The sequence below is a fragment of the Aotus nancymaae genome, unplaced genomic scaffold, assembly GCF_030222135.1.
Source record: "Aotus nancymaae isolate 86718 unplaced genomic scaffold, 86718_ANA_hifiasm-v0.15.2.pri h1tg000048l, whole genome shotgun sequence".
Classification (NCBI taxonomy): Eukaryota; Metazoa; Chordata; class Mammalia; order Primates; family Aotidae; genus Aotus; species Aotus nancymaae.
In genome coordinates this window covers 9,295,582-9,318,931 of record NW_026988462.1, presented here as the reverse complement: position 1 = coordinate 9,318,931, position 23,350 = coordinate 9,295,582, and the positions used below count along the sequence as shown (strand labels likewise).

Below are 23,350 nucleotides of genomic sequence, written 5' to 3'. Positions count from 1 at the left end.
CATACTGTTTTATTTTTAGTACCCTGTTTCTTCTGGAGTTCGATTTTACCGTTTAGAAACATGACTGCCACTCCAGAGCCTGGGTTGTGTACTCTTGCTGTCTCATAGAATTCTGGGATCACGCTATGTTCCTTGAAGCCAGGCACCAATATCTTCAGATACCTCTTGTTACCATGTATAACAGTATCTGGGTTTACTCTAGCTTTGCTTTCTTATGATGCCTGTGCTATTTACAATAGGAGCCTGGGCATTTTTTTCACCCAAATATCTTATTATGCCCTTTGTGCTGATACTGTGAACAAAATGTAAGAGGTGTTTTTTTCCCTGAGGGCTTTATTCATCTTGTCTGTGTTTTGGACTGATATAGTAACTAAGGGAACACATTTCCTGTCAACTCTTCCCTTTTCACTGTGACCCCAACTCTAATTGTTTAAGCGTAACTTATAGGTGATACTGCTGGAAATATGCCAAGGAGAGATAAGTCAATCTTTGAAGTATAGTCTTGATTTTGTTTGGAATTTAGTCTAATGTTGTCATTACAAATGTCCAGGATTCTACATGAGAGACTGAATTAATCCCTGCAGACTGGCACCAACTTGAGGAAGGTCCTTATGCTAAGGTGTCTAGATTGCTATAAATGCTTACTCATAGTGACTGCTGAGACATGATGGTTTCCCTCTTACATCATGTTTAGAATCGCAGTTGAGGCAATTTGTCACATCTAGGTGTACTTTCTACCATTTGAAGTTTGGGCAAAAAAGCAAATGGGACCTCTATATATTTTAGCCTATTTTATTTTAAATACAACTCCTTGGGTAATTCTTCACCTCAAATTTATTTTCTTGTAACTTACCAAACAGATACCTTCTTTCAAAACAGAAGTAGAAAATGGCCAATTTTGTCTATAAACAAACTACTTACAGACTTAAGACAGTTGTTTTCCTCTCAGTGGACTCATGATGAGGAATATAGCTTGGGAATTAGCCTGCCTGTTTCCAAACACCAGCTCTACCATTTTGTAGTACGTAGGCATTTGATGCTGGACAGTTTTCAAGCCTCTTTATACCTCCATTTCCTCATAAGTAAACTGTAGCAGTAATGGCCCCTCTATCACAGGGTTGATGTGAGATAATGCATAGATATCGCAGATTCTTAACTATTGGTTTAATGAATGAAAATTGAGTGCTTATGATGTCTTAGGCAATGTGCTGGGCAATTGGGATATGATCATTAGCAAAAAATCCTCCATGTGGAGCTATACAATATTAAAGGGGACTAATTAATTAGTAATTACATTAAAGAGTATAACATTGCAACCGTGGTAAGTGCAATGGAGAGATATGTAGCTCTCCAGGAATGTGTAATAGGGGCTTGAGCTGTCTGCGGGCTTAAGGAAAGTTTCCCTTGGGAAGACTGAGTGAAGATCTAAAGAAAAAATAGTTGGGGATGAAATAAGTGAGAGTTTGCTGCATGTGTGCATGTGAACAGTTAGGGTAAGAGTGTCTGAAACAGAGAGAAGAGCATGGAGAATCTGTGGCAGAGAGAGCTTGGTGAACATGGAGAGCTGACGTAAGGCCAGAGTGTGACGGGAAGAGTACAATGGCCAGTGTTTCGGGAGATGAGACTGGAGAGGGAGAGAGGAAAGGAGAGATCACCACTTGGGGGTCTTCACAGGCCATGTTTAGGAATTGATCTAACAAAACAGTGTTAGATATTTAAATTCCAAAGAGGTATTTGCTATGATCTGCTGTTATTGTTCTTTTTATGCCTCAGCAGTCTTTCCTACACTAAATATGTTTATATACTTTAATATTTATTCATTGGTTCTTTTCCCCAATCTCTATTATTGCTTTTCTCTAAATGCTAATTCCTCAATCCTTCTGGAATAAAGCTCAGAAGATAGCTTTGTTTTCTTTCAAATAATTTTACTGTTTGAACTAGAATTTGCTCTTATGTAACATTAGGTAAGATAAGTGAAAAAGAATTGCCAAAATGTTACCTACTGTGACACTTACGAATATTTTATGTTTCTTAGCTTTTGTAAATGTCCAAATTCTGTCATTTGTTATTTGTGTGACTTAGACAAACCATAGCCGAAATTGTTAGAGATTTTGGTGTCCCATGTGGACAGGAAGCTCAGAGTGGTTTCATGTATTTTCATCTGACCCAGAACCAACTTTTGGAAATGTGAGACCTGAGGCCAACTCTGTTTGAAAAAGGAAGAGCTTGAAAGGTGGCTGTTATGTGCACGCATTTTGTGTGTGTGTCTGTGTGCATGCATGTATTTTGCTGATCTAAAATTGGTTGATAAAGAACTAATGTGGAACCTGTGAAACTCCCAGAGATTAAGGGCCATAATTCTTCTTTTCTAAAGTAAGGAAATACACGTATTTTATTAGGCCATGATGTAAATAAAGTTGTCCTGAGCTTTACATATAATCTGGGAGCCTTGGAATGCCCTGGGGCTCACATCAACTCTCTTCATCAGGGTTTCCTCTTTCGGCACTAACTCTCTGTAAAGATGTGGACATCTTTTCCTCTTTGTCCTCTAGCATATCCGCTGTGCATAAAGGTGCTTGTCCTGGGTCCCTACCAGGATGAGAGCTTAGTGACACTAGCAAAGTTTTTTTTTTTTGCAACCATAACTCTTACATTTCACTTATTAATAATTTTGCATTTCATGTAATCTGCATCTTTACAGGATTTTTCTAAATATGATTGTACAACTAAAAAGTGCGGTTAGTGTTGGGAATTGTCTCTCGCCAGCTACGTAGTGAGTGGAATCTTGGATACTGAGTGGGCCCGTGGGGGACTGATCTCCTAGTATGTCATTATTGCAGAGATAGCCTGCTTCACAAGCAGCACAAGCAGCACAGGCAGCTGAGAAATAGGGTCAAGGTTTTTGACCTTTATGTGATATTCAAAATTCAGTTTCATTTACCTATGAAAAGCAATTGTTTTAGCCCACATAATTATCTATAACATATTTATTCCAAATTATTTTGGCTGAATTGATAAAATAAGCACAAAAAGTCTTTTCTTGATCGAGCTCTGTACTTGCATAAGAATTAATGTACTTTCTATTGAGTGGAAATACTTAATATTTAACCAAGAAGTTAATAAAATATTTGAGCAAGGAGTTCATGGTTTAGAATATTTTGTTCACGACTGTGTTGATGGGCAAGAGATCAACTTTCTTATGGCACGTGCTCTAGTAAATCAATTCCTCACATAGAACGTGAGTTCTTTGTGTGCAGGACTGGTCATAACGCCTGACGTATAACATGTAATTCTTGTTAAATGGACAGGTAATCATTCTGAAAAATGTGTGTTCCAGGACCTGATCTTCAGGTTTGCATATCCAAAAAGCCTACGTGCTGCACCAGAAAGATGGAGGAGAGATATCAAATTGCATCTCGCCAGGACATGCAGCAGTTGCTTCAAACATCCAGCTCTACCTTAAAGTTTCTAATATCTCGAAATGCGGCTGCTTTTCAAGGTAAGTGGATCTTGAGTTCTGCAAGTAAGGACCAGCTGTGTTATGTAATTTGCCTAAGATAGTTACACTGGCAAACTTGGCTGGGTTTATTTCCTTGTATTTATACAATATTGTGGTATAAAATGAGGTTTTAACTTTTTCTATCCTTCAAAACTTGTTTCTGAGGTCATTGTGGGAATATATATTGAGCTGGATTGCAGAAACTGAGTAGGACTGTTATATTAGTGAAATGATCTCTGGAAATATACGTTGCTGTAGGGTTCTTCCAGACCTGCCAATATTCTGACCCACAGCTGTACTTTAACATGAACAGACATAATTATTAGATTTCGTGGAAAAGTTCTATTAACATAAAATATTGTTTTTAACTAGGAAATTATAGATTTATCTATTTTTTATTTATTTTTTTGGATGTCACATACTTTTTTTTTTTTAAATTTTACTTTAAGTTCTGAGATACATGTGCAGAATGTGCAGGTTGTTTACATAGCACCTATCAAGCTGTCATCGAGGTTTTAAGCCCTGCATGCATTAGGTGTTTGTCCTGATGCTCTCCCTCCTTTTACCCCCAACTCCCCAACAGGCCTCTGTTACTTGAAGAAATACCCTTTAAATTTTTTCCCTGTAACCTCATATAGTTTTCATAAGAACACCAGTGGAATATATCAAAGTGCAAGCAAGTCTGATAAATAGTAAAATAGGAAATGTTAATTGGATGTTTAAGAGTTAGCTAAGACCAGAACTCAACCTTAATTCAAGCAATATGTTCAGATATAAAATTAATGGGTTATAAAATTACAAGGCACATTGAAAAATAGATGATTTTTTTCTTATTTTACTCATCTCTTCTATAAAATTCCTTAATACTACAATAAAATACCTTAATTTGTTTTTCCTCTTATAAAACATTAGCTATTCTGTATATGACTAGAATGAAAATGTCTAGATTATACAGCTTTTCAAATGATTACTTTTGTTCAATGCAGAATATAACTTCTGCTAGTATTCCTTTTTAATATGTATATTAATGTCAATCTATTTAAATAATTTGCTTTGTGTACATGCATAACTAAATCACAGAGCTCTTTAAGTTTTAAAATGATAGTTATTAAATAACATAAGTGCAATAAATCGGAATAAAATTTAAGTGAAAATGTAGTTTATGATGAATTAATGATTTATTTGTAGAAAGTGTGAAATGTCAGATTTTAAGGTATTATTAATTTAGCTACTTTTTTTAGAAGCCTTACAAAACAACTTTATTTCTGTTGTAGATTTATTTATGTGAAACTGTTGGAGGAAAATTTACTAATATACATTTTAAACAAAAATGTGTGATTTAGCTTTAATCATCTACAGAAAATTATATTTTCTTCTCATGAAAATGATAATATGTATGATATGGAATATACATTTTAGAGGCCGTCACGCAGTGAATATATCAGTCTGAGCAGAACGGGGAGTTTCTGGTGGGTGGTCATATGCTTAAAAAGGTGAACTGGATTCATATTGATTCTTGGATATGTGATCAAGATAGAGCACATTACATTCAAAGGGTTAGGAAACCTGGAATATTTAGACTTTTGATGGATTGAGGCTAGTGAAAAGTTTTAGTGATATTGCTGAAAACTTAGTGATAACAATCTCAGTAGTAGAAATATATGTTAAGGAGATCATCCCTACTGAAATATCAGCTAATTTTATGTAAACCTTTGTTTTCTGTTTACTAAATTATATCTATTTATTAAGTTGAATTTTGCTACTTAAAAATTAATTATAAAAAGTATAGAGACATTCTTAAATGTGATTTTTTAATGATTTCTTCCTTAGTAGATGTCACATTTTATTTAAGAATCAAAAGGCAAGACAAATTTAGAAGACATTTGCCTAAAGGAAAACTTTGCTGGAACCAAATTCCCCTATAAGAATACCCACTTTTATTGAATTTAGTAAGTAGCTTTAGGCTTATTTCCATCAATGCCAGATATAGGTGATGGGGAGGAAGGCAGCAAACCACACTGCCATGTGTGTACCTATGCGACAATCTTACATGTTCTTCACATGTACCCCAAAACCTAAAATGCAATAAAATATATATTTTAAAAAAAGAACCTTAAATATATATGCCAAAAACAACAGGAGATATCAATTTGCCGTATCATAAATGAGCAGGCTACTTTATCAATAAGCAGAATGCCCTCCATCTAGTGTCTGTGCCATTAAAATATCCAAAAACAATATAAAGTCTTTATTTTTATAAGAAGGAAGCAGAGAACACATTTTCTTGGGAAACAGTCTACTTAAGAAAAATTTAACAGAGAAATCAATTAACTTCTCAAATGATGTAAGTAGATTTACCACATTTTGATCTTTTAGTTTTCAAATAGTTCATTTATATTTCCTAGTTCAACAATGTTAATCTGTTTTCCAAGTTATATTGTAGGTTGTAAAAGACATTGGACTGGGATGTAGTATAGTCTCTTTCCTCGTGGACCTTATGGGACCCCATGGAAAGATGTTTTTTGGAGCAATCCTTTGAATACAGCCAATGAGGACGATCACTTGGATCTGTGGGTTTAGTGGAGCATGCACTACTGTTAGATGAAGGCTTGGAGGTTAGAAATGCATGAGGGAGTGAGGAAGCCATGCTGACATCTGGTGTTAGAAGAGACCTAAGGTTACCCTGTGTGAAATTCACCCTGAACTCTGTAGTCTGCTGCCTATGTATATTCCAATTAGGCTAGAATTAGGTTCTAGGACAACTCTTCTGTTTTTTAAAAGAAATTTATTTGTGTTTGCTTCAGCCACATTTTCTTAAAATGAACAAAATAGTAAGACAAAAATCTTTTATTTTTAATTTATTTTTATTTTTTCTGTTATTATTTTTTTGAGACAGGGTCTCACTCTGTTACCCAGTCTAAAGTGCAGTGGTGTGACCACATGGCTCACTGCAGCCTCAACTTCCTAGGCTCAAGTGATCCTCCTACCTCAGCCTCTACAGTAGCTTGGACTACAGGCTCATGCCACCTTGCCTGGCTAATTTTTGAAACTTTGTAGAGATAGGGTTTGGCCACGTTGCCCAGGCTGGCCTTGAACTCCTGAGCTCAACTCATCCACCTACCTTGGTCTTCCGAAGTGCTGAGATTATAAGCATGAGCCACCATGCCTGGCCAAAAATCTGTTTTTAGAAGGACCCATGATTATGATCTGGGACTTCACTGTATTCTAGGAGCAGTCATCCATGCAGTATTTTATAGGGCAGAAAAAGCAAACTGCTTTCCTTATGTCAGTTGCTGTTCATAAATAAGTAGTGCTGTTTGCAAGAAGGAATGCTGGCTTTGTCACAGTGCAGACAGTAACTGTTCTTCATTTTCAGGGGCTTAATAATGTTCATGAATAAAACAGAAACGCCTGGGATAATATGTGTGTTTGTTTCCCATTGGTGGTTTTGCAGTAAGATTTCCTGCTTTAAAAATATTTTGGAAATATTTGCTATAAATGTTTTGTTTATTTATATATGACAGTGTGGTGTGATGCATGGAGAAGTGGGGGAAATTGACAGAGAATGTCATCTTTTGTAAAAAAGCGGCTCTTATCCAACTTTCATATTTTTCAGTTTTTAAATCTCCGTTCAAATAAGATAATGAAATTTAGTTTTGTAATTTATAACTATGCAAAAATTCTAACATGACTTTCAAAAAATAAAAAATAATATTTTGAAGGACACTATTGGAAGCTTGTGTTTTGTTTTAATACTGAGAAGATAAGGTTAAAATGTTACATCTTTCCTTAGAAATAAATGTTTTCTTATTTCTCTGGACTTCAATATGCTCATATATTTCTAAAATATATAGTACATACTAAGTCTTTATTCTGGAAAATTTCCAGTTATACGTATATAACTGGAAATATATAATTCTATAAATGCTATTCTAGAGTTTGACTGTAAGTGACATTTGGAACACAAATTATTTAACTTTTTTTGTATTTTGTTCTCTTGGCTAATTAAATTTTTATTCCTCGATTCTATGTTTTTGAAAGATTGGCAAGCCTGTCCTCTTAGGTTGAAATGTTAGATTCAGGAATTTATTAAAAAATAGATTCTTATTTTTAATGAACTGTAGGAATATGCTTGAAATTAAATATCTTATTTTAAAAAGCAGATGAATTGAGAATATGAATATAACTTATGAATTTTCATCCTTTATGCTAATAGATACTAGTTACTGTAAAGTATATAGCTATTGTAGATATGCTACTGTAAAATTAAAGTATATATAAATATACACATATATAGTAAAAGACATAGAATATAGTTAATATTCAAATATATTAATATGAGGGCAAATAGAGTTATATAAATGTTAACAATATCAAGCATCGAGTACATGAATCTTATTTAAGTCACTTCAGCTATGCTTTACAGAAGTGGACAATATTTAAAGTTTTCCCTAGGAAGGATAAAGGCGTATTACTATTTCTAACACTAAAAATCACTTGATCAAGGCTAAGAGAACAGGCAGCCTAGGCTGGTAGTGTTGAGGCGACTTGTTTGTTTCTATCTCTAGCCCTGCGAGCAGACACACAGCAAATGTAATTAAATTAACTGTATGAATGAAGGAATAAATGAGTTAATAATACTTAGCAAGAAAATGGTTAAGAAATGAGAGATTCCTTTCCTCTCTTCTTCCCTTCTTCCTCCTCCTTCCTTTCTTTCATTCCTCTGTTGATGCATTTAGTGTGTGTCTTTTGAGGACTTACTGGATGTCAGCATCATCAGGTACTTAGATTGTATACAGTTGTCAAAATGTTAAATCCATTTTACTTTTACTGGATCACTCAGACTCCTAATATGCCGACATATTTATTAGTTTATTAATTTCTAAACTGGAAAGAGGCATAGGATGGTGTTTATGTCAATGCATTCTGACTGGGATTGCATTCTTTTCCTTACTCAGTTTTAGGCAGTGCATGGTTTAGTGTGCTATCTCATGAAATGTTAAAAATTGTTTCTTTTGAATCTGTATCAGCAGACTGATATTAATTATGAGAAACCAAGCAACTTTTCTCTTCTAGATTAAAGTTGCAAAGCTTAAATTACTTTTCAGCTGGAAATAAAGCTTGCTTCACAGGAAATAATATCCATAGTAGAAAAATATTAACTAGAGATCTAAGGTCAGGTTTACTTTTTCAAATTTTTTTTTTAAAACTTTAAGAAGTAAACATTCAGTCGTTTTAATTCTGACAGGTGATATGTTATGATAATATCACCTATGGCTATGGTAATCTCATCTAGCAAGCACAATAATTTGCTTATAGCTGGTGAAACAGTTATTGAGTTTAAACACACTTTCAGTTAAATCTTTTCAATGGAAAAACTATACATTTATTGGCTAGATGAGTTAACATTTAATCAGATATTTATCATTTTGCTATTTGTTTTTAAATTTTGAAACTCTGAGCAGATACTCAGAAAATATGATTAAATAAACTGCATGAATAACTGAATGATTCTTAGCAAGAAGACGATTCTGCAATAAGAGATTCTCTCTCTCTCTCCCTCCCTCCTCCTTTCTTCTTCCTTAACAGTAGCTTATATCTGTTAGCAGAAAGTAAGAATATACATAAATATTTTCATATTCTCATTCTCAAGTCACCTGCTTTTTTTTTTATGGTACTTTAGGTTCTGGTGTACATGTGCAGATCATGCAGGATTGTTGCATGGGTACACACATGACAATGTGGTTTGCTGCCTCCATCCCCCCGTCACCCACATCTGGCATTTCTCACCATGTTATCCCTCCTTGACCTCCCCACCCCTCCTTCCCGCTGTCCCTCCCTTGGCCTCCACAACAGACCCCAGTGTGTGATGCTCCCCTCTCTGTGTCCATGTGTTCTTATTGTTCAACACCCGCCTATGAGTGAGAACATGTGGTGTTTGATTTTCTGTTCTTGTGTCAGTTTGCTGATAATTATGGTTTCCAGATTCATCCATGTCCCTACAAAGGACACGAACTCATCAATTCTTATGGGTGCATAGTATTCCATTGTGTATATGTGCCACATTTTCCTTGTCCAGTTTATTGTTGATGGGCATTTGGGTTGGTTCCAGGTCTTTGCTATTATAAACAGTGCTGCTATGAACATACTTGTGCATGTGTCCTTATAGCAGAATGATTTATAATCCTTTGGGTATATACCCAGTAATAGAATTGCTGGGTCAAATGGAATTTCTATTTCTAGGTCCTTGAGGAATCGCCACACTGTCTTTCACAATGGTTGAACTAGTTTACACTCCCACCAACAGTGTAAAAGTGTTCCTGTTTCTCCACATCCTCTCCAGCATGTGTTGTCTCCAGATTTTTTAATGATCGCCATTCTAACTGGCATGAGATGGTATCTCAATGTGGTTTTGATTTTCATTTCTCTAATGACCAGTGATGATGAGCATTTTTTCATATGTTTGTTGGCCTCGTATATGTCTTCTTTTGAAAATGTCTGTTCATATCCTTCTCCCACTTTTGAATGGGTTTGTTTATTTTTTTCTTGTAAATCTGTTCTGGTTCTTTGTAGATTCTGGATATTAGCCCTTTGTCAGATGGGTAGATTGAAAAAATTTTTTCCCATTGTGTTGGTTGCTGGTTCACTCTAATGATTGTTTCTTTTGCTATACAGAGTGTGGAGTTTGATTAGGTCCTATTTGTCTATTTTGGCTTTTGTTGCCAATGCTTTTGGTGTTTTAGTCACATGCTTTTCCAAATAAAATATTTAATTTCTCAAACTCCTGAGCTCAAACTCTGTTGCTCAAATAATCCTCCAACCTCAGCCTCCTGCACTCGGACTACAGGCATGTTTATATTCGTTTAATCCTGTGCAGAGGGAATCATAGGGATGATTCTTGAAAGCTACCTATGTGTTGACTAAAGGACAGGACATTTGGGAGATTATAACTAGTTACGTTTTTGAGATTAATCTGTGTATCTATCCATCCCTTTATTCATTTAATTTGACTTATAACATTCATTTTTATAAATATGTAACATTTACTCATTTTTCTGTTGATGGATATTTTAATAATTTTTAACTTATTTTTGTACTTAAAATGTTTCAGTGAACATTCTTGATCATATCCCCATGGGTGCATATTTTTCCAGGGTTCATGCATAGAAGCACAGTTGTGGTTTATAGGCTATGCACACTGTTTACTGTATATTTACTAAAATTGCTCTTCTAAGTAGCAAAACCAATTTAAACTCACCCTAGTAGTTTGTGTGTGTTCTCATATTTTCACATTTTCCCCAACACTTAAGTATTGTCAGAATTTTAGAAGTTTTGCTGAACTGATAATGATGTTGTATCTTGTTTTCTAAATGTGTGGTCCTCTTTGATTATTAGAGAGGATAATCATGCAGTTCTTTTATTTTCCCTTATGAATAAATCATATCAATATACATACACACTTAGAGGATATATACCATGTTGTATTCTATATGTATTTAAAATTTCTATCCTAGGTACAGATATCACATTGGATTTCTACATCTTAAAGTTTTAACTTAAGTAATTCAAATTCCTTTTTACGTGCTATAGAAATCCAAGTTCCCCACATGGTTTCTGCACCTCCCAAGGCTTGTGGTCACGTGGTCACTCCTACCTCCGCTCCTTGCTTTTTAAATATTTGCTGTTGTCTGCCTCTTTCCTGTCATATCAACTGTATATGATTTTCCCCTCAATTTCCAGTCCCCAAAACATACACATATTATATACTTGAAACCCACCTCATGATGTATGTGTAAAATGACTTTTATGAAATGATGGTGATAGAGGAAGACAAAGTCTAAAGACCACATGCTTTCAGTAATTTCTGATTGAATGTTGATTTCTATTTTTGCAAATCTTTTCCAGCCCTCCCACATCAATCCATGAAGCCACCATTCTCACATCAGTCACTCTGGCCCAGAGATCTCCCACTCTTGTGTGTTACTCCCCTCTCCTCCCCAGATAGTGAGATAATATATCTTCCAGTCCCTTACATTTATTATATAAGCATAGAAATATTAAATAACCACCACAGGGCTCGGAGGATGAATGTAAACGGAATATTTTTTGATCAGCCTGTTTGTTAGATACTTCGGGAGCAACGATTTTTCCAAATCAAACATACAAAGTATAGTGATCCTGTATAAGCTATATAGATAAAGTGTATAATTTTTTTTGTATTAATTAGCGAGTTCATTTTATATTTTTAAATGTTAACTTTTTTTTTTTTTTGCAAAATGTTAACACTTGCCATCTGTGGAAAGAAAGAAACAGTTATTAGCTTCTTTTAAAACAGAACTAATTTATCTTAAGAATGTTTGCTTTTAAAAGCAATAATAATCTGCAAAATTAATAATTTTTTAAGTTCCAAAATATATCATATTTAAATGATTTTTTTCTTATTTCTTATACTAAATATTTTAGGAAAAAATAAAATCAGCTGAATTAAAAGAACATTTTTATAAATAATTTGTAGAAATATGTATCAAGGGAAAATTGTAATGTAAATATTGTGTGGTATGATATTCATTTTGTAATTTGATATTTATGAATTAAAAAAATTTTTACAACATGGAACAAAGTTTACCATTGTATTGGTAATGGTACATAAAACTCGCATGCTCTAAAAAGTGAAATTCATGAGGGTTTTTTGTTTTGTTTTGTTTCCTAGTTTAGCCTTGTGCACTTAGTATCTGAATATGGGTGTTTTGTTTTGTTTTTTTTTTCAAATGATACCAACTAATATGGTATCAACTAATACATTTTGTAAATACGTGTCATGGAATTATCATTTCTCTTCAGTAAAATGTTTTAATATTAAAAGTAGTAGGGTATTTCCCTGTTTATAAGAGGCTGGTGGAAAGACAAAGACTGAAGGAGCATTTGAATATATTTAAGTTTACTTTATGTGAATAACAAAATTACATTAAAAATGAGTAATAATTTTATTACAAATTATTACCATCCTATTACTATTATAAATTCTATTAGCAAATTTTGTTGAAATATATCTTGATGTACTACATTACTTGCCAGCTTTTCTGGTAGGGATTTTTTGATAGCTATTTTTGTATCAAAATATTTAGTTTTTGGAAGCATGACTTACCCTGTTAAATATCCAATGTAGCTAATTACTTTAAAAAATAATATTTTCTGTATTTTGAGGTCTTATGGTTTTATGTCTTTTTAAGACCTGATGGTTAATGACCACATTAATTAGTTTTATAGGAAAGATAAAATAACGATACTGTTAAAATATCTAAGGCATTTATTTTAGAACTCAATAATGTATTTTTCCCTTTTACTTTATCAAGAGATGTTAATTTGTATTTCACCATGGTTATTATGTGGCATATAGCAGATGACAGCATCTTGTTCTCCCTTCTGCCTGTTGTCAGAGCACTCAGTTTTTGGGGTGACCACACTGATTGGCCATTTGCTTAGGGACAGCGTACCCTGCCACAGCACAGGGGATGATATGAAATGGAAGTGTGTATGTGGTTTGAAATAATTTTTGTGGGAAATAGAAAAAGTAATTAACTAAAACCAGGTAGAAGGTTGACATTGGAGACAACTAATTAATAGTAAAACCTGTATCTATGATGGTGTGACTGCTTTCATTTTTATCCTTTCCTAGTGCCTAGGGAGAAGGTACAAGTAGAGGAGTGCTGACATTTGGTTGAGCAGGTACAGTGGAAGGTTGAAGGTGGTGGGAAGTCCATTCATCCATCCAACAGTCATGGGGAAGCCTGAATGTGCTGGCACTGTTTTAAGTGCTTGGATGCTTTGGTGAATGAAACAAGCATCCCTGTCTTGATAGTTCCCATTTCAATCAGGGAAGAGAAAATATACAAACTTAATACAGATACAAGTTAGGATATATTAAATGTTTAGAAAAATATATAGATCAGGGTGAGGGGGATGGAAATACTAAAGGGCAGCAATTTTAAATTGGATAATTAAGGGAAAAGTGGTATTTCAGCAAAAATTTGAAGAGGGTGAAGGAGTTAGTCATGTGGATATCTGGGAGAAACACATTCCAGGAAAAGGAAATAGCCGTAATGTAGGACTGGGCCTCAGCTGTCAGAGGAATAGCAGCAAGAAGGCAGCGTTTATGGAGGATAGGAAGGCTGATTGGAAAGGATATAACAGGCCATGGGGGCAGGTCTTTTGGGGCCTCTTAGGCTTTTATTCTGAAACAGGAGTTTTTATCATAGGTGTGGTTTGATTGTAAAATAATCATTCTGTCTTCCCACTGCCAACATTATACTGAATGGGGAAAAGTTGAAAGCATTCTCTGCTGAGAACTGGAACAAGACAAGGATGCCCACTTTCACCACTTCTATTCAGCGTTGATAGAGAAATGGTGAACAAACATGAAAAAATGCTGAACATCATGAATTATCAGGGAAATGCAAATCAAAACCACAATGTAATACCACCTTACTCCTGCAAGAATGGCCATGATTAAAACATTAAAAAATAATAGATGTTGGCGTGGATGTGGTAAAAACAGGTTACTTTTAAACTACTGGTGGGAATGTAAACTACCCTGCTTACATTGATCCAGCATTACCACTACTAGATATCTATCTAGAGGAAAAGAAGTCATTATACGAAAAAGATACTTGTACACATGTGTTTATAGCAGCACAATTTGTAATTGCAAAAATATTGAAGCAGCCCGAATGCCCATCAATCAATGAGTGGATAAAGAAAATGTGGTATGTATGTGTGTGTGTGTGAGTATGTGTATGTGTATGTGTATGTGTATATATATACACACACATATATATAATGGAATACTACTCAGCCATAAAAAGGAACAAAATAATGACATTTGCAACAACCTAGGTGGAGTTAGAGACTATTTTTCTAAGTAGAATAACTCGGGAATGGAAAACCAAACATCATATGTTCTTACTGTTAAGTGGGAGCTAAACTATAAGGATGCTAAGACGTAAGAATGATACAATGGGCCAGGTACAGTGGCTCACACCTGTAATCCCAGCACTTTGGGAGGCTGAGGTGGGCTGATCAACTGACGTCAGGATTTCAAGACTAGCCTGACCAACATAGTGAAACCCCGTCTCTACTAAAAAAATATATATAAAAAAATAACCATCTGGGTGGTGGGCACCTGTAATCCCAGCTACTTGGGAGGCTGAGGCAGGAGAATCACTTGAACCCAGGAGCGGGAGGTTGTGGTGAGCCGAGACTGTGCCGTTGCACTCCAGCCTGGGCAACAAGAGTGAGACTCCATCTCAAAAAAAAAAAAAAAGAATGATGCAATGGACTTTGGGGACTCTTGAGGAAGAGTGAGACGTGAGTGAGGGATAAAAGACTACATTGGGTGCACACTGCTTGGGTGATGGGTGCACCAAAATCTCAGAAATCACCGCTAAAGAACTTATGCATGTAACTAAACTTGTCCACCTGTTTCTTAAAAACCTATTGAAATTTTAAAAAAAAGGTTGTAGTGAGCTATGATTGCACCACTATATTCCAGCTTGGGAGACAGAGCAAGACTCTGTCTTAAAAAATGATAAAATGAAATTAAAAAAAAAAAAAACAAAATAAACCCTCTATCTAGTTATCTAATATAGCCTACAGAAAAGAGGCATCACGGTGACTTGGGTGTTCGCAGTGGAGGTGGCAAGATCTGGTCAGCTTCTGTATCTCTTGTGATCCTTAGCAGGCCCTGGACGTAGTAAGAAAAGAATTGAAGCCAAGGAGGGCCTGATTATGGTAAAATATATCAAGGTTGCATCTGTGATGGACGCTCCTGGAGGGTAGTGGATTAAAGAAGCCCAGGCTGTAGGAGGGGCTTTCATGTGGACTTTGGAGTCTCCAAGTCTGTGAGTAGAGTTGGAGTGAGACAAGACTGTGACCTGTTTCTCCAGAGTTCTCAAAGAAAGGAGGACATTGGTTGGTGTGACAGAGACATCCAGTGGAGGCTAATCTTATACAGGGTAGAAAAGTAATTAATGGTCTTGGAAGAGCCAGGAGATTTCCAGTGTCCCTCTACTGTCTGGCTCTGTAAAGTGATAGAAATATTTTTGTAATAAAATATATCTAGATATGAAAATAAAATTGGTTTTGATATCATTCACAATTCTACACAATGAAACATATTGCCAATATTTAATATAATTTATAAGTAAAGGGCATTTAAGAAATAAATAATGCAAATATATAAAATCAGCTTTGAACATCGAAGGGGGAATGTGCGTAATGAGGTGGCATTCTATAAAGTTAGATGATGAAAATCGTGAGTTTGTATATGAGAAATTTGTTTTCACTTTAATTATAAAACAACATGCTTATGTAAAAGTTGAAAATAGAATTCTTTGCTAGTCAATAACCCAGTTAGCAAGTAAAGTAATATGGTGAACTTAAGGCTCTTGGGACTCAATTTTGAAGTCTTAGTTCTAATTCTTATAATAGCAGGAATACATTTGCTGTTCTTATATGAATAAAATTCTTTTAACAGAAAATATTAATAGTTATCAATCATTTAAATAATATCTTTTTATCTTTTTTGCAGGGGGCGGGGCAGTGTCTTACTTGTTGCCCAGCCTGGAGTACAGTGGTGCAATCTTAGCTTACTGCAACCTCCACTTCCCGGGCTCAAGCAATTCTTGTTCCTCAGCCTCCTGAGTAGTTGGGATTATAGGTGCATGCAACCATACCCGGCTAATTTCTTTTTGTGATTTTAATAGAGACGGGGTTTCACCATGTTGGCCAGGCTGGTCTCAAACTCCTGGGCTCAAGTGATCCACCCACCGCAGCCTCCCAAAGTGCTAGGATTACAGGCGTAAGCCACCGTGCTGGGCGATATATTTTTATTATGTTATGTCTTATCAAATTAGAAATATTTGCAGCTTGTGTAACTGACATTACTGTCAAATCTAAAATTGTTAAATGACATAATAACTTATTATAAACTATGAGATATAGTTTGTTGAAAATGTGGAAATGTTTTTAATAGTTCAGCATTTTTTTTTGTAGCCTTGGGGGAAGATCAGATTAAGATGAGAATATTATACCATTATTCATAATATTTATTTGGTAAGGGGATAAGATAAAATGGAAAATAAGATACCTTTCTTTCCAAAGACCAAATAGAGGACTTAAATTTTACAGCCATTTCTCAATGTAGCTGTTCATGCTCGGAAATTACCCATGCGTATCTTTATGCTTTTATCATAAAATATATCTAGCAATAAATGTGGTATAGATGCTATAGCTTTATGCAGAAGGCAAAGGGCTTGAAATGGAATCACAAGACCAGAGAGTGAGAACAGTAAATAAAGGGTAATTGTTGGATAGCTATGTTGTGCTTATTTTTTTCCAGGGTAATGCTGCCTGTAGGCTAACTTTTGTATAAACAAAGATAATTGAACTTTTGCACCTTAAAATATATTGTTCACTTTTACTCTTTATTTGAGTTCATTCCCTCAGGGCATAAACTTAACTCGAATGTTAACTTAAGAAGCATATTCAATATTATTTTCCTTAAGTAGAAATAAATTAAAGATACTCTGTATTAGAACAAACATCGGTCTTCATTGTAGAAAATTGATTTTGTGATAGGATAGGGAATATGCTGAAGGATTTAAGAACAAGTGTCGGCCGGGCGCGGTGGCTCAAGCCTGTAATCCCAGCACTTTGGGAGGCCGAGGCGGGTGGATCCCGAGGTCAAGAGATCGAGACCATCCTGGTCAACATGGTGAAACCCCGTCTCTACTAATACAAAAAATTAGCTGGGCACGGTGGCGCGTGCCTGTAATCCCGGCTACTCAGGAGGCTGAGGCAGGAGAATTGCCTGAACCCAGGAGGCGGAGATTGCGGTGAGCCGAGATCGCGCCATTGCGCTCCAGCCTGGGTATCAAGAGTGAAACTCCGTCTCAAAAAAAAAAAAAAAAAAAAAAAAAAAAAAAAAGAACAAGTGTCTAGAGTTAAAGGGTCTGGGTTTGGATCTGGTCTCAAGACTTGCCATCTGGGCCTCAATTTTCCTTGCTTGCATAATGGGATAATAATAGTAACTTCTTCTAGGTGGACCTCAATATCCTTGCCTATAGAATGGAACAATAATAGTACCTTCTTCTAGGCTGCAATTAATGAGGATTAATTGAGGTAGTCCCTGTAAAATATTTAGTTCGGTGACTGGTACATAATGAACACACATGTTAGCTATTCTTTATTTATGGATCATACTTTTCCCTCAATAATTGATAGGCAGTAAAACATTTCATGGCAGAAGTTGTTTAATAGTTTTTCTCTAAGTGTGTTATGGCAAATGGTATGAAGCCAATTGTCACATTATCAGAAGTGCTGCAGGGGCTAGGCGGGAGAAGGGCACTAGTGGTCCAAACTCCTGGATCCCTTCTTGGATTACTGTGCCTGATGGGGTTGCCAAGAGTCACATTGTGAGTGCTTGGGATTATGGGCAAAAATACCCTCTGAATCCACAAAGACCCAGTCATTGAGAACAATTATTTGATGAACGATAATAATTGGTGCATTTTAAAGCAGACTTTTGGTAATAAAATGAAATGTCAAATTGTATTAAGTGGTATTAAATTGCTATGTTTTGACTCTCACTGTAATGGAAACCAATGTGAATACTAAAATCTAAGGTTTGACTAATAGATTAATGCAGAGGTACAGAGTCCATGGGAAATTATTCAATGACTGGCTTAACAAGTGCCATGGTCTTCTTGGTGTCATTCTCCAAATGAGAATATATAGAAGAGGCTTTGAATTTTTGATACCACTTATTCATTCTGATCACATTCAGCGGTGTTTATAGTTTATGTTAGTATATGTCTTCATAAAGTTAAGCTTTTTGATTATGCTTTGTGAGTTATTATATAGTATCATTAACTTCAAATTAGTCCAAAACAGCACAGAATACATAAATGCATAGCCCTCAGAATAATGTGAGAGGTTTTGTGCATGATAGAGTATGGCATCAGATTTAACCTAAGATGTCACTGAATTACTGTGAAGCCCCATGTTTTATTAGGATAATTTTTATTTTGGCTTAAATGTTGCTAATTATTGTTTTATGAAATTATCTATAGGATATCTGTATTTCCTACCCACTGAAAATGTGAAATATGATTGCATGCCTGTACACCATCATAGAGGGTTTTCTCTTTACACAAGGAAAGCTAGTGTAGAGATGGGCTAGAAAGAGATGGGCACTTAAGGTCTCTGGAAAGTATAATTTGGGAATCTTTTCTCAAATCATACTCAGAAGGGTGGGTCAAAAGTGTCCATTGGTTCAAGAAGGAATGATAAATACTGTGTTCACATTCTGATTTTTGATGTGCTTACATACGAGCTGTAGTCCCAGGGCAATGCTTTAGGATGATCTAGGTCAATTGCGTGATTTTTTATTATAAACCTTCAAAGCAGACTTAAATTATCTATGTACCTGGCAACCTCTCAACATATTTAATATATTTTAATGAAATTATGTATTTTGAATGCAGATTACATTTAAGAATATATTTAACAATTGATACCACTGTTCCAGAAAGCAATTTGGTGGCAGTAGTTTAAATATGTGTTTTCTATTGATTATATGCAGTCACTCTTGATATCTGGCAGAGGGGATTTGTTCTAGGACCCCCTTGAAATACCCAAATTCACACATGCTCAGGTCCCTCATATAAAATAGCATAGCATTTGCACATAACCTACTCACATCCTCCCATATACTTTAAAGCATTTCTAGATTACTTAAAATACTTAATGTAACACCTCTACGTCACTTCATTTGCATGGATTCAACATAGTATTTGGTGTGTGGCAAATTCAAGTTTTGCTTTCTGGAGCTTTGTGGAATTCTTTTTTCTGAATATTTTCAGTACATGGTTGGTTGAATCCATGTGTGCAGAACCAATAGATACAAAAAGCCTACTGTATATTGGATAATTTTTAAAGAGACTGTAAAAAGACACATCCAAGCATGTTAATTTTAGTGTTTGTTTAAGTCAATGTTTTTCTAAAATTTATATGGAAAGACAGAGGACCTAGAATAGCTAAAACAATTTTGAAAAGGAAGTGGGAAGAATCACTTTACCTAATAATAATGCTTTGCAGCTGTAGTAATTAATCATGTGGTATTGACAGAGAGATAGACACATAGAACAGATCAGAGAACCCCACAGTAGGCCTACACAAATATGTCTAATTTTGAGAGAGGTACAAAGACTATTCAGTGGAGGAAGAATTTCCTTTTCAACAAATTGTGTTGAACAATTGAATATTCATAGGGGAAACCTAAACTTTATACACAGATGAACCCAAAATGGTTCCTATAGTTTATGTAAAACTTTGAAACTTTTAGAAAAGAAAATGGAAGAGTCTTAGGGACCTAGGTGTAGAAGAGCGTTCTTAGATGAGATAGCAAGAGCACACATGTTTCATGAAAGAGAAAATTGGGCCTTATGAAGAATACAAACCATTTTCAGTGAAAGGTTCTGTTAAGAGAGTGAAAATACTGAGCAAATAATTGCAAGCTGCATATCTATTGAAGTATTTCTATCTAGAATAGATTAAGAACTCTGAAAACTCAACAGTTAGAAAAACCCCAGTTTAAGTAGAAAATGAGCAAAATATATGAATAGACATTTTACAGGAGAGGTATGCAGATGACAACTAAGTACATGAAAAGATATGCAACATCTAGCTTTCATGGAAATATAATTGAAAGCTATAATGAGGTATCACTATAACCTATCAAGTATGGTGAAAATAAAAACAGTAACAACACCAGTTGCTGACAAGGATGAAGAGAACCTGGATCACTGAGACATTGTTCATGGTAATGTAAAATGGTACAGTCAATCTGGAAAACAGTTGAGCAGTTTCTTTTAAAATTAAACATGTACTTACTGTGTTGTCCAGTAAATGTATGCTTGGACATTTATCCAGAGAAATGAAGTATTATGTTCATGCATAGCACTATATAGGAATGTTCATAGCAGCTTTATTTATATAGCCCGAAACTGGAAATGAATGTCCTTCAGCAGGTGAATGGATAAACAAATGGATGTGCTATCTCCATATCATGGAATATGACTCAGCAATAAAAAGGAACAAACTATTGATACATGCAGACACTTGGATGGACTGTAATAGAATTATGCTGACTAAAATTATAACATTCTTGAAATAACAAAATAACAGAGATGGAGAAAGATGAGTAGTGGTTCCCTGAGGTTAGGGATGGGAAGAGGGAACGGTGGACATATATATAAATGGATAGTATGAGGGAGATTTGTGGCAGCGTAACAGTTCTGTGTCTTGATAATGGTGATTGTTACACGAAGCTACGTTTGATAAAATTGCATAGCACTATATACACCATACACACACACACATATTCATGCACAAATGCATACAAAACCAGAGTAAGCTCTGTAGATTCTACCAATGTCAGTTTCCTGGTTTTGTTAGTGTACTATGGTTATGCAAGATGCTACCCCTGGGGGAGGCTGAGTGAAAGGTGCAAAAGGCTTCTCTGTACGTTGTTTTTTCTTTCCAGCATCATCTGAATCTATGATCATTTCAAAAAAAAAAAAAAGAAAGAAAAATAAGCAGAATAATTGTTTTTGGGACATAGTCACTTACTTTAATCAATTTTTAAACTTGACCTGTTTCAACTCTCAAGTTACTGGTATGTTTCTTAAAAATGTATTTTTTCAACAGTCTTAGTTTTTTAATTGTCTACAGTCTTCTTGCCTTCTTGAACTCATTCATACTCACTTGCTCTTCATCTTTAATGTCATATTTATTGTGGAAGCAATTAACATACAGTAAAATGCACACTTTTTAGGTGGGCCTTCTATGAATTTTGACAAATGTATTTAGTTGTGCAACAACTACTGCAATTAGAGAATATTTTCCTCACCCCAGATAGTTAACCCAGATCTTTGTCTCTTTAATTTTTCCTTTTCAAGAATGTTATGTACATGGAATAAGACATCATGTCGCCTTCTGTGTTTAGCTTCTTCCACTTAAGTACTACAGTTTGTTTATAATTTCAAATGGGAGGTGCTGCATTCTTCTTTTGTTGTGTTTTATTGTGAATATATTTGAAATTGTTGATACCTTCAGTTGACTTTTCTCTGTAGACTATAATATAGTTTGGAAAAGATTTTCTTTGTAACTCTTGTATCTTGTAAGCTCACCAATTAATTCCATTTAATTGGTGGTTACAAAAGTCTAATACTTTTGTATTGAAATATCTAAATATTTCACCCCAATTTTCACAAGTACGACCTTTTCTGCCTTTATTCAGAGTACTTATCTTTAACTTTTTTCCCTCAAAGAGAAAACTTATTAAATAAGTCATCTCTGTGATTCTTTTGAATATTTCACCTGATCTAAATGCTGCAAACCATTGATCTTCTCAATTCCAGTCCACTCTAGTAGAGAGCATAAATTTATTTAAATAAACATAGCAGCTTCATCAAAAGATTCTTCCCACAAGTTGGATTAAACCAAATCCAACTTGTATTATGAACACTGAGAGCTCACTATTCACTCAGCTCCTCTCTTGCTTCTATTAGGGACTGAACCGAGAGGGGTCTCACACCAGGTTACTTAAGGGCATATGTCTGTTGCCTGAACCCTGAAGACCAGGCCATGAGCCAAGGCCATGGTGCCCAGCCAAGGAGCATGTGTCCCTGAGAACTCAAACATCCTGGAGACTATCTGACAACCTACCGAGGAAAACAGTTCCATCACACACACACACAGTAGGCAAAGAGCCAGAAAATTAGCTTAGAAGTGCCTAGAGATGGGAGGGGGTGTGGATCTCTAGAGCTGCCCTGCTGCCATACATATAGGAGTGCCCTGTATGTAAGTCCTATTAAACTCATCTACTCTAAAAGCTGGACTTGTCCAAGTCATTCTTTGGTCTCAGCACCTTTCTAGTTTGGGGGAAGGGGGACATGACGGTCCCAAGATTTTCTTGTGACAGAGACAAACTTTACGTTACTTTTTGTTTGTTTGTTTGTTTCAACTGCTGTTCTCCGGAATTGAAATAGTATACATTAAAAGTTTTAAAACTGAAGTTTAATTAATACTGTTTTATTAAATATTTAGACTTTGGATTCCAGGTCATTTCTTCTGGCTGACCAGGAATGATCAGGATGACCAGATAATATATTTTAATAGTCTGGGTGAGAGAAAAGATAAGGAGCTGAGTTTTGCTAGTGATGATAGAGGGTAGAGGAGAAAGATTCTAAGTAGATTGCAAAGGAAAATGTAAGAGGACTAGGTAACTGAATGGTTATGGAGTGGGATTGGGGAGAGGGAGGAACCTAGGATTAACATGAGTGTTGCAAGAGAGTACTTTCGGGGCTGATTTACAGTGTCCTTATTTTCCTTCTATCTTAGTTTTAATAAAGTTCTTTTGAAAATTCTATTCAACTCTGAGTCTGTGGGTGTACTACCATGGAGAACTCATGCATTCCTTCATCAGTATTTATTTAGTATATGTTGAATGCTGGGCACTGTACTGTTTTCAGGCAGTCTTCACATTGCACAATTGTGTGTTACTGAAACACACCCAAATCTCAACTGGGTCCTTGCTTTACATGGCCACATTGATCTTAGTTACCAGTCAACCGTGCAGTACGAGAACTGCCAGTATTTCCTCTAGAGATAGGACTGAAAATTATGACTGCTTTTAAGAAGCTTAAAATCTGTTGTGGAAAATAGACAAATGCCTACAATTCAATGTGCTTTGCTGTGATGGAATTAAGATGTCACAGAGAAGACATCTGA

The 23,350-nt window shown here is 35.4% G+C and overlaps 1 protein-coding gene across 2 annotated transcripts in view; it reads left to right on the top strand.

The window, feature by feature from the left end:
* GPC5 (glypican 5) overlaps positions 1-23,350 on the top strand; it is a 1,393,669-nt gene that overhangs the window by 41,069 nt on the left and 1,329,250 nt on the right. For both annotated transcript variants that reach the window (XM_012456307.2, XM_064362249.1), the window contains exon 2: positions 3,338-3,499. In XM_012456307.2, coding sequence (XP_012311730.2) covers positions 3,338-3,499 — 162 coding nt within the window. The remainder of the gene's footprint in view (positions 1-3,337; positions 3,500-23,350) is intronic.